Source organism: Chrysochloris asiatica, unplaced genomic scaffold (assembly GCF_000296735.1).
Source record: "Chrysochloris asiatica unplaced genomic scaffold, ChrAsi1.0 scaffold00071, whole genome shotgun sequence".
Classification (NCBI taxonomy): domain Eukaryota; kingdom Metazoa; phylum Chordata; class Mammalia; order Afrosoricida; family Chrysochloridae; genus Chrysochloris; species Chrysochloris asiatica.
Window position 1 is genome coordinate 7,492,649 of NW_006408589.1, and position 15,368 is coordinate 7,508,016.

At 52.3% G+C, this 15,368-nt stretch overlaps 1 protein-coding gene across 1 annotated transcript in view; it reads right to left on the reverse strand.

Moving 5' to 3' along the window:
• Positions 1-14,591, reverse strand: part of FGF18 (fibroblast growth factor 18) — a 39,924-nt gene extending 25,333 nt beyond the window's left edge. The window contains exons 1-2 of the mRNA XM_006864814.1: positions 14,016-14,591; positions 13,860-13,896 (exon numbers count right to left, since the gene is read on the reverse strand). Coding sequence (XP_006864876.1) covers positions 13,860-13,896; positions 14,016-14,047 — 69 coding nt within the window. The 5' untranslated portion in view covers positions 14,048-14,591. The remainder of the gene's footprint in view (positions 1-13,859; positions 13,897-14,015) is intronic.
• Positions 14,592-15,368: the final 777 nt, after the last annotated feature.

Sequence of the window (15,368 nt, forward strand, 5' to 3'; positions counted from 1 at the left end):
TCCCTCGCCCACTTGTGGAGGTGGAACCCATTTCACAGATCAGACGTCTGAGGCAACTTCTCCAGGAACACAGGGTCTTCCTTCAGAGCTCACACAAAGCCAGGCCACTTTGAGGAACATTCTCTCCCCTCTCCTCTCCTGCTAAATGTGACAGTCACTTCCTTCACTGCCCTGAGAGGATCCCTGCCTTTCCAGCCTTCTCAGACACTTAGAGTTGCTCTCTACCAGTTAACGCCCTTCCAGGTGCACAATTATCAGGGTGTTGAAAAGCTGCTATGTGAAAAAAAATCATTTTGCTGCAACTCTTGCAAGGCAGGAAGGGCTGGGGTACATAATGGATGTTCCCTTCTGCAGAGAGAAGGCACCTTTTGTCGCTCTGCCTTTCTCTCAACCACATACACAAGAATGATCTTTAGCTTTTCCCACAATGTTGTTGTTGTTGTTATGTTCCATGGAGTCGGTTCTGACTCATAGCAACCCTGTACAGAGTTTCCGAGGCTGTAAATCTTCATGGGAACAGAAAGCCTCATCTGTCTCCCACAGAACAGCTGGTAGTTTCAAACTGTTGACCTTAAGGTTCACAGCCCGATTCATAACCACTACGTTACCAGAGCTCCTTTGCCCCACAGTGGAGTGGCCTATAGTGGGGTTCTCTACAGCCGCCCCTCCCCACACCTGGACCCTTCCCCTGTCTCGAGGCTGTTAGCTCTGGGGAGAATACTCACTACTCAAACCAGAAACTGCACAAAGGGCAGCAAGTGTCCAATAGGGTCAGATATCCCCCGATGCCCAGGGTCTGCCAAGGTCTTAGGCACCGTCGTTGGGGGGGGGGGGACGGAGCCCAATGCCAACTGTCACCCTCAGAGTATATCCTCCATGCACAATGTGACACCATCTCCCTGCTGCCCACCACCCCCAAGATCAGGGCCAAGTGCCACTTATCATCTAACCCCACCCCATCTTCCAAGACTCTTCTCAGGGGACCCTTGGTGGGGTGAAAGAGCTTAGAAAGGCCCCCGGGCTCAGTACCAGTTGCTAGGGTTCTCCCTAGGGCCTCTCTTCACCAGGTATATGCTAGCAACCAGCCCAGAGATTTAAGCCTCACAGAACTCTTATTTGAGGCTCCTAACAGCTTATTTGAGGAGCTTCCTATTTCTTCCCAAGCTACATTCCCACGTCTTATGGACATCTGCCACGTTACACACCACCTACATGTACATACTACATAAACACACTACTGGCATTTGACAACAAAATGACTAGCTGACTTTATGAGTTAACCAACTCCACCCTGAAATACAACTTATTTGACTTCTCTAAGCCTCCGTTTTCTCATCTGCAAAATGAGCATCCTCTGTAATATTAATCTCAGAGGAACAGTGTATTAATCATAATAGCCACTACTGCTTTCCCCTTTTTCTATTAAAAACAAAAAAAAAAATGCAGCTCTACTTTTCAAGTACCTCCTCTGTACTAAGAACCACATTAGGTAAATTAGCCAGTATAATCCCCAGAGCAACCCTCTGAGTCAGTATGACTAGTACCCCCATTTTACAGATGAGGAAACTGAGGCATGGGCAGATTAAATCACTCATCCACAAACAGAGTTGATGAGCAAGGAATCAAGGTTCAAATGCAGCTCCTCCTCATTTTAGAGCCCAAGCTCTCTACCGCTCCACCCTTGCCAGCTTTCCTTCAAATTCTCTCTTCCTCTCCCATCTCTCCTCTCTTATTTCAGGACAGTAAACTTGGGAGGTGGGGGTAGGATGAGAAGGCTGAAGACCTCAAGCTCACCCCACCCACCCAAGAGAGGAGGACAGGGTCAGACTGCCCCCTCCCACCCAGGTCCCCACTCCTTGAGGCTGCTGCTGGAGAGAGATCATGCCTCTGTCTGTAGGCAGCCTGCCTAGAATGGGAGGGTCTCCAGGGGCTGCCCACAGACTTCCCACCACATTCCATCACTGGCTGCCTCCCCCAAAAGAGGCATCTCCAAACTGAGGCCTTCATGGATGCTCCAAAGTGTGGATCCAGACCTAAGATCTGCAACCCCTCCAGAAGTGGTCCCTGGTAAAGACAGTCCCCTCTCCACTGCTTCTTCGAGAGCATGTCTGGACTCCAGCCAGGAGCGGCCACCAGCCACAATGCCCTGTGGATCATTACTACCCTGGGAAGTGGACCCAACATTGGCCTCCACTAAAGGTATTGCTCGGTGCCAGGGATGGGCTGAGCACCTGCCAGGCCCCACCGACCTACTCCTCACATCACCTGAGCAGGTAGGAGCTACCACTGTTTGCGTCTCACGGATGACAAAGGGAGACACAAAGTGGCTGACAGACTCAGCCAAGTTTACAGAAAGTAGGACACAGAACCACAATTTAAATCCTTCTCTGGAGCCCTAGTGGCGCAATGGTTAAGCACTTGGCTACTAGCCAAAAGGCTGGCAGTTTAGTAGCTCTGTGGGAGAAGAGACCCCGCAATCTGTTTCCATAGAAATTACAGCCTAGGAAACTTTACGGGGGCAGTTCTACTCTGCCTTATAGACGTGCTATGAGTCACAATTAACTGGACAGCACATAACCACAACTACCTTCAAAACCCGCGTCCTTCCTCCCCCTAGCCAGCATCCCAGGGCAGAACGAGGAGGTGAGCCAACCCCTGAATCTGAGCTCTGCCCAGCCTGATCGCTCCCTCTCCTGTCACACTCCTCACACCTGGCCCCACCCCCAGCCTGTCATTAAAGCTCCCAGGACTATAAGTGTGTTGATTGGCAGGGCTGAGCCATCAGCATGGGAAGGGGGTGAGGGCGGGTACTGCCACCCAAGGCAGCTGATGGAAACCTTGCAGAACTGAGGGATGACCATCTCTCTACAGATGGTCAGTATGGCTGCTGAAGACAACCCTATAGAGCAGGGATTGTTGTTGTTAGGTGCCATCGAGTCGGCACCGACTCATAGCAACCTTATGCACAGCATAACGAAACAATGTCCAATCCTGGGCCAACCTCACTACTGTTGCCATACTTGAGTCCATCGATGCTGCCACCTGGCCAATCCATCTCGTTGCGGGGTCTTCCTCTTTTTCTCTGAGCTGCGGTGGGGAACCTTTTTTCTGCCAAAGTTTGTAACATCATTTGCGGACCATATAAAATTATTCACTTAAAAACTAGCCCGCTCAGATATGAGGACATGGAGAAAAGGGAGCAGCTGAGGACTCTGGACTCGTGGAAAGAGAGGGAATGGGTTCTGGTGGCCAGGAGGCAGGCTTGCAGAATGTGCCCTTTGGTTGTTTAAATTTTATATATTCCTGAGTGTTTTTGTGTACCTCCCCCCACACACAAAAAAAAAAAAAAACACAAAACAGAGGAAATGGAAGCAAATACTGTTGAATGTGATGCACAGAGGAGATTGTGATCACTGCAATGAAACGATGGTGTGAAGCTGATGTTCTCCCATGTAAAATTTTATTCACAATAAAAACTTAAAAAAAAAAAAAAAAAACTAGCCTGCTATATTTAGTCAAACATTCAATATATTTGTTGGTGGTGGTGGTGTTGGTAAGTGTCGGTCCAATCGATTCCAGCCCACAGCAACCCTGTATAGGGTTTCCAAGGAACAGCTGGTGAGTTTGAACCACAGACCTTGAAGTTCAAAGGACTTTGCAGTCTGACCCATTAGCTCACAGCGCCACACCAGGACTCAATATATTTAGTCCTGGTCAAACATTTAATATATTTGGTCCTGGTATGGTGCTGTGGGATAAAGCGCTGGGCCACAAGATCAGTTTGAACCACGAGGTTGGCAGTTCAGACTCACCAGCTGCTCCTTAGAAACCCCATACTGGATCACTAGGAGTCGGAACTGACTGGACAGCATTTAACAATAGCGTATGGCCCAAGGGCCAGACGTTCCCCACCCCTGGTATAGAGCCAGCCTGGGGAGGGGGCAGAACCCTGCGGACCCATTCTCTCTGTTCTCCTCCTACTCCATTTCTGTCCAATCCCTGTGTCAATTCCATCCCCCTTAGCACCCCTGGGCTGGGAGTGGGGCGGTGTGAACCCATGCCTATGAGATAAGAAACAAGCCCTTTATTCCAGTATTCAATGCTCACTTCAGCCCATTGTTTTGGCCCAGACTTTCCCGTCACCACCATTCCCATACTTGATATTCTAGACACCCCAAATGGCTACTGCCTGATTCCATGTGGAGTTATTCCGTGTCCCTGCAATGTCTTTTCCACACCCACACAGGTTCACAAGAGCCCTCTTTGCCTGACCTACTTACTCTTTTTTCAAGATTCAAATTGGGAATCTTCCTTAGCCATGCATGGTCTCTTGTCCCCACTGTACCCACTAGTCTCTGCCCCCAGCACAGATGCCTTCAATTGCTGGCAAGAGGACTGGGACAGGTCCTGAACCCACCCCAGTGGCCCAGTGCCTGGCACCAGAAGTCTGTGGTGCTTTCAATCCAATAACTGGCTCCTCCACTCATTGAACCAACATCCACCCTACATGCCAGATTCCATGCCAGATGCCACAAGGCTCGTGGGGGGGAGTCAGGGCCCCCTGCCTTCCAGGAACCTGGCAGCAAGCAGACACACACCAGAATCCAGTGCAGAATAGACTCCAGTTACTTACCACTTATAACGAGTCAGGTACTAGGCCAAGTGTTTGCCCAGGTAGCCACAATTCACCCTAGAGCTAGCCCCAGAGGGAGCTTCTATCCCAGTGCCCACATTAAAGAGCCACAGGGAGGCCCATCCCCTGGTTCAATCACACAGTCCCCTAAGAGCCAAGGCGTGGTGAGACCCAGGCAGGCTCATCAGTGAGTCCCAGCAGAGAACACATTGGGCCGTACGCCAGCACAAAGTCTTGTGGGATTCCCAAGCAGGAGGTGGGATGGGGTAGGGAAAATGGTCAGTAAAGGTGTTCAAAGTATCTGCCATCCAAATGAAACCTGGATGCCTTCTTCATCCCCCTCAAAACCCAATCCAGGGCCCGGCATGCCGCAGGCATCCCACAAATGTTTGCTGGTTGCTAATGAGGAGCAAGGGAGTCCTGGTGTGGCACTGTAGGATAAGCAATGAACTACTCACCACAAGGTTGGTAGCTCAAACCCACCAGCCACTCCTCGGAAGCCATGTGCAGGATCACTATGAATCAGAAACAACTCGACGGCACATAACAACAATGAGGAATAAAACCATCACTCATCTGTCCGTCTGTGGTGCTGCAGTGGCCTGCATATTGCCATGTGGCTGGACGCTCTGCCACAGGTATTTCAAGTATCAACAAGGTACCATGGTGGACCGCAGAGCGTCCAGACTAAGAGAGATGAAGAAGAAAAGCCTGCAATCTACATCCAAAAATTAGGCAGTGGAAACCCTATGGATCACGATAGAACATTGTCTCACATAGTGCTGAAGACAAGACCAATCCCCCACTCCCACCCCCCGGGCTAGGCTGAAAGAGTCTACACAAGAGTTGAAACAGTAGACTCAAACATTGCAATAACCAAAGCAGAAATAATGAGAATGGTCACCCATTGTAAAGCATGTAACTAATGTCAGAATGTTTCGTATAGAAATTTTTGAATGGGAACCTAAACTTCTGTGTACGTCTTCACCAAAACATAAGAAAATATTACTCTCAAAAACAACAACCACATTATACATACCAAGCATTCCAGAGATGATCCAGAAGCAGGCACTGTTCATCCTATTATATGTAAGGTTACCATGAGTTAGAACCAATTTGATGGCAACTAACCACAGCTTTGGTAGCGTAGTGGTTACGAATTGGGCTGTGAACCGCAAGGTCAGCAGTTCGAAACTACCAGCGGTTCCGCGGGAGAAAGATGAGGCGTTCTGCACCCGTAAAGATTTACAGCCTCGCAAACCCTGTGCAGGGTCGCTATGAGTTGGAACCGACTCCACGGCACTTAACAACAACAACAACCACAGCTTTATATTTGGTCCATGGCTTCTGCCCCTCCTCTCAACAGACCTGGAGTGTGGTATTATGATCCCTATTTCATACATGATGAAGAAACTGAGGCTCAGAGAGGTTAAGCACCTTGCCCAAAGCCACACAGCTGATGAGTGGTGAATCGGGATTGAACCCAGACTTAAATCCAAAACCTGGTCTCTCACATGACCCAAGAAACACCTCCTTCCTGGCTTCCTCCAGACGCTGCACTATGTTACACACCGAACACACACTTAACCACACTATTGAGCAATCACTGTGTATCAAGCACTGTGACATTATCCCACTTTGTCCACACAATAACTTTTAAGAGGTAGGTACGTCTCATGACTTCATTTTACAGATGGGAAAACCCAAGGTATAGAGGATTGAAGGTTAAGGAATTGACTCAATATCTGATAGGCAGCACAGCTATCTCTCAAACCTAGGTCTCTCCTCCATCAAAGACCATATGTATTCAAGGACCACAGACACCCACGTGGGTCAACCAAGGCACAGAGGAAAGCCCACAATGAATCAATGACAAAGCCAGGACCAGAACTCAGGGGTCCCGGGAACCTTTCTGCTCTGTGCCCACAGGGGGCTTATCCTTGGTCCCATCCTTAGCACTGCAGAATTTTAATGGGGCCTGGGTCCTTATGGAAGGAACCCTGGTGGCATGGTGGGCTAAGTAAGCATTGAGCGTCAAAGTCTAAGGTGAGAAAGATGAGGCTGTCTGCTCCCATAAAGATTTATAGTCTCAGAAACCCTACATAGGATCGATATGGGTTAGAAGTGACTCAATGGCACTGGATTTGGCAGGGCCTTGGAGTCCTTATGGGAGTTCCTGGGTGGTGTAAATGTAACCAGTAGGTTATAGGTTTAAGTCCATCTAGAGGTGCCTTGAAAGCAAGGTCTAATTATCTACTTCCGAAGCATCAGCCACTGAAAACATGAAGTGCAGGATACACACAGGGTCACCATGAGTCAGAACTGACTGGACAACAACTGGAGTTCTTCTGTCACCCATATGTCTAAGCAAACTAAATTCAAGCGTCTCTCAGCCCAACCAATAAGCCTGAGGAAAACACAAGGGATCCACTTACCAGTTGATGTTCCAGAACAAGTCTCCATCTTCAGGTCCACGGTGCTGACAGCAAGCCAGACAAACACAGATGGGTCTCCCCAGCTAGGCCACACTGATCAGGCCTCTGGCAGGACCCCCTCTCCCCTTAGTGCTCTTCACAGGGGCTAGACTAGCCCAATAAAAACATGCGGCAAACAGATTCATCCCATCAGCCCTTGCCCTCAGAAAGGAAACAAGTCAAACCCACTTCACAGATGACCAAAGACATGGCAGTGCCCTGGAAGGGTACTTCACTATCCCTGAGAAGGCGCTGGGGTCAAGGAACACCTCCCAGTGCAAGGTACAGCACAGACAAGAATTCACCGAGCAGCTGGGCAAAGAGCCTGGAGGTTTAGCTGTCACCAGAGTAGTGAGGCTGAGGCTAGGATGCAGGGCAAAGGAGAAGATGGGGCTATAGACAGAAGCGGCCCACAAAGGACTTCCATACCCAAGGCCCCAGGACTCCACCCTTAAGATGTGGACTAAATAACAATAGCTGTCCTCCAGTTAACACTCAAAGGAGCCCTGGTGGCATTAAGCACTTGGCTGTTAACCGAAGGCTGGTGGTCAGATTTCACCCAGCATCTCTGAGAGAGAAAGACCTGGAGATCTGCTTCTGTGAAGACTGATGTTGTTAAGTGCCATCAAGTCAGTTCTGACACATAGCAACCTTGTATAGGGTTTCTGCCGAGTGGCTGATGGATTTGAACCGCTAACCTTGTGATTAGCAGTCCAGTTCTTATCTACTGTGCCATATCAGATTACAGTCAAGAAAACCCTATGAGGCAGTTCTAGTCTGTCACAAGGGGTCACCATGAGTCAGAATCGACTTTGTTCCTGACACTGGGCTTTGTCCTTCCATGTGCTCACTACTCATAGGAAGTTGTTGTTGTTGATAAGTACCATGGAGTCGGTTCTGACTCATACTGACCCTGCACAGGGTTTCCGAGGCTGTAAATCTTTACGGGAGCAGAAAGCCTTATCTTTCTCCCGCGGAACAGCTGATTAGGGACTGTTTTTACTCCATCTTACACTTGCAGATCTGGTCCTGGTCTGCAGTTTGAGCCTGACAGCGACTCCACAGGAGAAAGGTGAGAATTTCAGCTCCCTGGAAGATTTAAAGCCTAAGACACTATATAGGGTTGCTATGGAGCCCTGGTGTGGCACTGTGGGCTAATGAGTCAGATGTAAAGCTGTTTGAACTGCAAGGTCGGTGCTTCAAGCTCACTAGCTGCTCCTTGGAAACCCTATACAGGGTTGCTATGAGTCGGAACCGGCACTTAACAACAACAATAATGCTTGCAGAAGCTTGGGCCCACAGACAGCATGCACATAGCTAAAGATAGAAAAAGGACCATCTGAATTCAGTTTGTCTGACTCCAGTGCTCTCCTTCTACCTCTTAACAAGCCAGAGTCCTAGAGCTGGGCAGCTGCAGAGTTAAATCCCAGCCCTGCTTCCCTCTTTCTGTGTAGACAACGACAGGTTATCTCTGAGCTTTACTTTCTTCATCTATTGTTATTAAGCGCTGTCGTGTCAGTTCCGACTCAGCAACCCTGTATAGGGCTTCCGAGACTTTTAAATCTTCACGGGAGCAGAAAGCCTCTTCTTTCTCCCACAGAGAGACTGGTGGGCTCGAACCACTGACCTTTTGGTTCACAGTCCAGTACTTATCTAACAGAGCCACCATGCTCCCTTCTTCATCTGTAGAAATGAGGGAAATAATACTGAGTTCCTGGCTGGTGGTGAGGTTTAGCCAACATGATGTCTGAAAATGCCTATGACGTTGAGGGAGTCCTCAGTCCCTGGTGACTACTGCAAGTATCATGCTGATGCCAGCCTGACCTTCCACATCCACAATTTTCCTAGAACCAGAAGGCAATCTCCTCCCCAGTCCCCTTAGTCTCTCTCTGGGGGCCCAAGGTGCCATCAGAGTGGCCTAGGACAGGGTGGAGGCAAAGCTTGTCCTGGTGACATGTGCCCTAATCAGGTTGATATTAGCCGTAGCAACCACCAGAAATTTTAAAAATCCACTTGCTTATCTCAGAGCCAGTGACACTCCAGGATTACAGGAATGCTGGCAGAATGCCCCCTCCACACTAAGAGAAAAGTTGGGGGAGGGGACTAAATCCCTAAGTCCCAGCCCCGCCCCCCAAAACACCCACCTCCAGCTCAGAGACCCTTTCATATTAGCACACTCCAGAACAATCAGATCCAAAAGGCTCCAGTCAGCTGCTTTCAACCCCAGAGACCCCCCTACCTGGGCTCTGATTTCCCCCTATGGCCACCAGAAGAATCCAGAAAGGATGTTTCACTGTCTGCCCTGAGCCTTAGTTTTTCCACTCAATATAGCCCACTGCTACCTAGCTGACTCTGATTTATAGTGAACATACAAGACAGAATAGAACTGCTCAAGAATAAATATGGGCGCAGACAGCCTTATCTTTCTCCTGCAGAGTGGCTGGTGGGTTTGAACTGCTGGTCTTATGGTTATCATCCCAATACTTATTCCACAGAGTCACCAGGGAGTCTTCCACCCATTCTAATCTTTCAGGAAAAAGTGGGCTTAGTGCAGTAGTTGTTGTTGTTTAGTGCTGTTGAGCCACTTCCAACTCATAGCAATCCTGTTTTAGGGTTTCTGAGGCTTAGCGGTGGATTTCAACCGCCAACCTTGCAGTTCAAACCAACTTTATAGTCCAGTGCTTATCCTACAGCAACATCAGTAGAAAGAATCCAAAATCTTGAATCCAGAGTCCTTGAGCAAGTCCTTTCTCCACTTTCTGCTTCTGTCCAATTCCGATGAAACAGTACTATGAGGAGACTTCAAAAAGTTCATGGAGAAATTCCATTCTCTTTTCATTCCATTTTGCCACAGATTTTTTGAAGCTTCCTTGTCTTTCAAGCCTCCCACTTCAACTTCCTTTGTGGAATGGAAGACTAGAACAAGATTCCTGATGTATACCAACCCCTACTCTGAAATTCTTATAAGCAGCACTTTCTCTGTTACCTTCAGCAAGTCACCTCTCCCAAGTCACGGTGTAGCCACACTACAATTCACAGCATCAGGAGGAGAAAGGTGAGGTTCCACCACACTCCTGTTTACTTGGCACTCTCACTCTTTAGACTGGCTGCTACTAGGTCTTGCTCCCTCAGCAAGTTATTTGTGGGATGAATGAGTAAATGTGTGATGTTGTTGCTTTAAGAAATTAAAACCTGTTTTCCAATCAGATCAGAAACGGGTGATTCAGGGACAGAATTCTTGCCTTCCACGCAGAAGAAGGCCCTGGTTAGAATTCTAGCTAATGGCCCTAAGGTGCAGCCACCACTCATCTGTCAGTGGAGACTGGAATGTTGCCATGATGCTGAAAATAGGTTTCAGCAGAACTTCCAGACTAAGACAGAAAGAGCTGGCAACCAGATCAGTCAAAGAATTACCATCATCCATTTTCATTGTGAATGATGCCCATAGGGTGGTGGGTGGGGGACAGTAAGGAAAAGGCTACAGGAACAAGCACCAACATCCAATAAGCGCTTCCCATCCTTCCCAAGTCCCAAAAGACACCGCCTTTGGATTCCCCATCTTAGTCACTTAGAGAAAGGATTGCACCTTACTGAGGAGACTGAAGGAAGCGTGGAAGGAAACTTACAAACTTGAACACATCACCAAATGAGAAAGAGAGGAAGTGGGGCTTTGGGAGCGACAAGGGGTGGGCGGAAGGCCCCAGCTTCGGCCTACCTCCGCCTTCCCTGTCTGGGGAAGGCCAGGACCTAGTCGAGCCTGGCGGCAGGAACAATGTCAGGCAGGTGCCAGTGGGGCTTCGTGAAAGGCCCAGCCCGGCGTCATTGTCAGCGCTCAGCCAAGTGCAGAAAAACAATTTACTGGTCACGCCGCCTGCTCCCCGCGGAAATTTTTAAAATTCTTCCGATTTGAGTTATCCACGGTGTCCCGAGTCATGTGGAGAAGGGATTTTATTAAATTCCCAGCTTCCCGTTTCCTGGGGTGGCCGACGGGTGAGGGTGGGGCTCACCCCAAGGGAGGAGGGGCAAGGCAGAGTCTGGCATTGAATGTGGTCACAGAAATGTAGCTGGGGGTGGAAGCGGCGGGGAGGGGCATTCTAAGCTTGCTGGCTGATAGGGGGCGGGCCCAGAAACCCCATTGCTAACGTTGGACCAGTCCCCCAAAACGTGAGGTTGGAAAGGCAAAGGTGTATCCATTTCTGGGCTGATGAGAATCTGCAAAATTTTTCCCTTTTCTACCATATTTATCAATCACTTCAGCCTCATAGTTACCTATTTCACAAATGATGAAGCTCAGACTCCCAGGAGTCCACAGGTAAGAAAGATGGAGCTGAGGTTCAGATCCAGGTTGACTGGGTTGCCAAGTCCTGAACCCTCCTTCCCCCCTCCCTATGCAGAAAGGCTCCCCTCATTACCATCCCCTTAAAGTACCCCTGCCCCTGAAGTAGTGGCTTCCTGGCATCTGCCCAATGAGACCTTAGCAGCGAGGAGCCTTCAGACTTCAGCTTCCATCTCTCAGCTGTACACTACAAATGCCCACCCACCTTTGTCCCTGGCTCAAATGGGGACATGAGCTTGCCAACCTTTCCTGGAACTCTCCAGAGTAGGTTTCTTTATCATTTAGGAGTGTTTGGGAAATTAGGGGAGGAACTGAGGGCCCTCTTCCATACATCAGCACAGTTAAGAACTACTTTGCATGCAGTGTTTGAGGGAAACACACACACAATAATCTTATCCTTAGATACACTAAGATGGAGTATGAGTTTAAAGCATCATGAGTTAAGATGGGGGAAAGCTGGAGGGAACAAAGGGGCAAAGAAAGGAAAAGGGCAAGGAAGGGGGATACTTAGGGAGCAGGAGAAGAGGCCGCTGTACCCTCACCTGCCTGGCCTTCTGGCCCAATCCGAGTGGACTACCCAGCTCTTCCAAGAGGTACTCTTCCCTGGAGGTGGAGGTGGGATGAAGAGCCTTGGCCTCCCTCCTCCCTTGTACTCCATACTCCCCAGGAGAACACAAAGATCTCACAGCAACCCTTCCTGGGCCCCACTTCAAGAAAAGCAAAGAGCAGCAGGTAGCAAGGTCCACCTGCCTCCCCTCTATCCCATACACACACCTTACCTCCCACCTCCACACCTCTGTCCCCCAGTCCCAGGTTTATTACCACTCTGGAAAACAGCTCTCTCCCAGGTCACACAAGTGACCGCGGGACCTGACCTCTGCTGGGAGACTTGGCTGCAGACCAGGCAAGCCATGCCTGGCACTGGTCTCTCTCTCTGACACCAGCCACTCACCACCCCCACCCCTGTCACCACACAGGGTCACATCTGCTTTGGCAAACAGCCAGTCTTAAGTTACTGACTCCAGTTGTATTGATTCAAGGAGCCACTGGGGACTCCAGTCAGCCTGACCAGAGGAAAGAACCCATCAGTCTGTCCATCCATCCATCCGTCCACCCATAGCCCAGCCACCCTGGCTGCCCTCAGCCCAATGTTCATTCTCTTACAGAAGTGGGAATGGAGAGACCCAGAGCCACCACCACCACCAGAGTCTGCTAAGCCTCAACACACACAGAACTCCTGGGGGGCTCCGGAACTGGAAGAACCACCATCTTTCCACCTTTCAGGTTCTCTCCAGGCATCCCCAGAATCCACAAGGCAAAGGTTTAAGCATTCCCAATCCTAACCTGGTGCCGACACCTGCCTTCTACCAAGAGGGGGAAGGGGCAGATAATCCTCTTTTGGCCCGAGTCCAGCTCCTCGAAGAGCCCCTCCCTTACAGCTCTAGGTGGGTGGGGGTCTGGGCAGCTGGCGCTTCCTATTTCCTTTGCCCGCCCCCCACCGCCCCCCCCCCATGCTGAGGCAGCCTTGGTCTGGTTCTAATCGTGGCTGAAGTCGGCTCTCTCTTCTTTCTCCCTCCCCCTCCCCTCCTTTTTCCTTCATTTCCAGGGCTTTGGAAGCTAGAGCGTTCCAACTGTCTGCGTGCCAAGACCTTCCCGAGTCTGAAAGCTGCTGAAGTAACAGATCAGATTTTAGCAAGTGCTTTCCAGGCTGAACGCCAAGCCCTCTTCTGATTCACGGAGAGCGAGCGACCGAGCTAGCGAGCGAGTAGGGAGCAAGGTGGGGATCCAGCGGAGGGTTGCACCACCTTGGGAGAGGGTGTGCGCAACGCGGCCGGCCAGAGACATCTCTTGGTCCGGCCGCTGGGCTCTGCCCCTCTAGCCCTTCGTTGCCCCTCATCCTGCGTCTACCTCTTTCCCCCTCTCTCTCCCGAAATGCTGCAAACGCCTTTGAAACCACAGAGTAATTTACAACTGAAGCTTTCTCTCTGGACTCAAAACCACTCCGCTGAAAAGAGCTTTTTTGTTTGGACGATCAAGCGGCGATTTTAAGGGATGGTTGGCACAGAAAAACCCTAGGTCCCAACTTCTCGCCGACTGCGGGCAGGGGACTTGGAGTCGGGCATATTGCTACCGCTGAACCTGTCTGCTCTAGGGAATCACCTCTCAGGCGAGGCTGGAAGGAACGGCGACAGCCCGCGCTGGCCTTCGCCCCCCCCCAGCAGAGCCCCTTGGCCTTGACCGGTCCCCACCCGGCGCAAGGCTCACGCGGAGCCGCCCTCCTGAGCCCTGGGAACAGGTGCACTGGGCTCCGCGCCCAGGAGGGTGGGGCACAGGGAGGGGGCGCGGCCCAAGAGAGGGGGTCGGCCTCTACCGCGTGGCAGGGGTGGGAGGAGGTTAGAGTCAGGAACCCACGTACCTGTACCTGGAAGCACAGCAGCAGGAAGTGTAAACACCTGCGGAGAGAGATGGAGAGGCGGTTAGTAGGATCTGAGGTGGGAAAGGGGATGCGCGGACAGACACACACGCAGTCGGAAAGTCAGGCAAGGCGGGCAGCCCGCACGCGGGCGCTTACAGGCAAGTGCAGGCGGAGGGCGCTGAATACATCGCTGGGCGGAGGGGAGGCGGCGGCTCCTAGCCCAGCCTGCACATGTCCGCTCCGCGCGGCCGGGACCGGGCGCCTCCGCCTCCGTCGCCGCCGCCGCCGCCGCTGCTGCTGCTCCCTCCTAGCCGGCTGCTGCTGCAGACTCTGCTGCTCCGGGGCGCTCCGCCGCGCGCCCTGCGGCATCAGCGCCCCGCGCGGCTCCTCCCGAGCGAGCGCTGCGCTCTCCGGGCTGGCGCGGGGTCTGCGGAGCGGCCGCCGATGTGCAGGGGACACAGGCCGGTGCAGGGACGCTTGCTCAGTACCGACCAGACGTCTGTCCGGGCGTCCGCGGGGTGCTAGCTGCCCAGCTCACTCTGAGAGCGGCATGAGCCGCAGGGCCGGCAGCTGGGGCGCGCTCTCTGGCCTGTGCGCGGGGCTGCGCGGGGCCAGGGGTCAGTGCTCCGGGGCTGGGGCGCGCGACTGCAGCACCAACGCTTCACGGCCGCTCCGTCTGGGCGCCCGCCGGCTCATGTCTCCTCCTCCGCGTCTCTCCGGCCGTGCGCATCGCCGCCTCCCACCACTGGCGGCGGCCGGGGCGTTTTCTACGCGCGGGCGGCGAGGGGGCGGGGGGCCGGGGGCGGGCCCGGGCCCGAGCCGGCACAATGAGGATGCGGGGCCCGGGGGCTCCCCCCTCGGGGCGCGGCCGGACGGGCGCTCAGCTCGCCTGGGTGCGCCGCGCCCACATCAAAGGCGGCCCTGCCTGCTTGTCTGCCTGCCGCAGCCTCTCCACTGCCTCCTCCTACTTCTTCTGGCGGCTCCGGGATGGAAGGGAGGCGCTCAGAGTCTCGGCGACGGGACCGGCAGCTCCAAAGGGCAGAGCCCGCGAGGCGAGGCTGGAGCTGGTGAGCAATAGAAGCCGTCGGAGCGCTGCGCCTGGGCGCAGTGACCCGCACCGCGGTGCAAACGCTGCCTGAATTCGGCAGGCTGCAGGTCCCAGTTAGGTGCCGAGCGATCTCCTTTGCCCACACTCACTACTCACATTCTCTCACACCTACTAGCTCCGGAGTGGGTAACGGGGAGGACGCGGGTCAGGCCCAGCCTCGAGGCGGCTCCACTGAAGAGGGGTGCTTTCACCGGTCCAGTGGGTCCACGCAGAATCGTTGCATTTCCCAACCACCCTCCTGGCTGGCTGACCACTCCAAGTGAGTCCCTTCCTCTCTATCCGTATCAGCCGCTGAAGGGCGGAGGGATGGCCGGGGAGTCTCTTCTCCCTAGGGACTCTCGGTTCGGTTCCAGGGATCCCAATCGGGGCTCTCGGTTTGAAGAGCCAGCTTTGGAAACGCA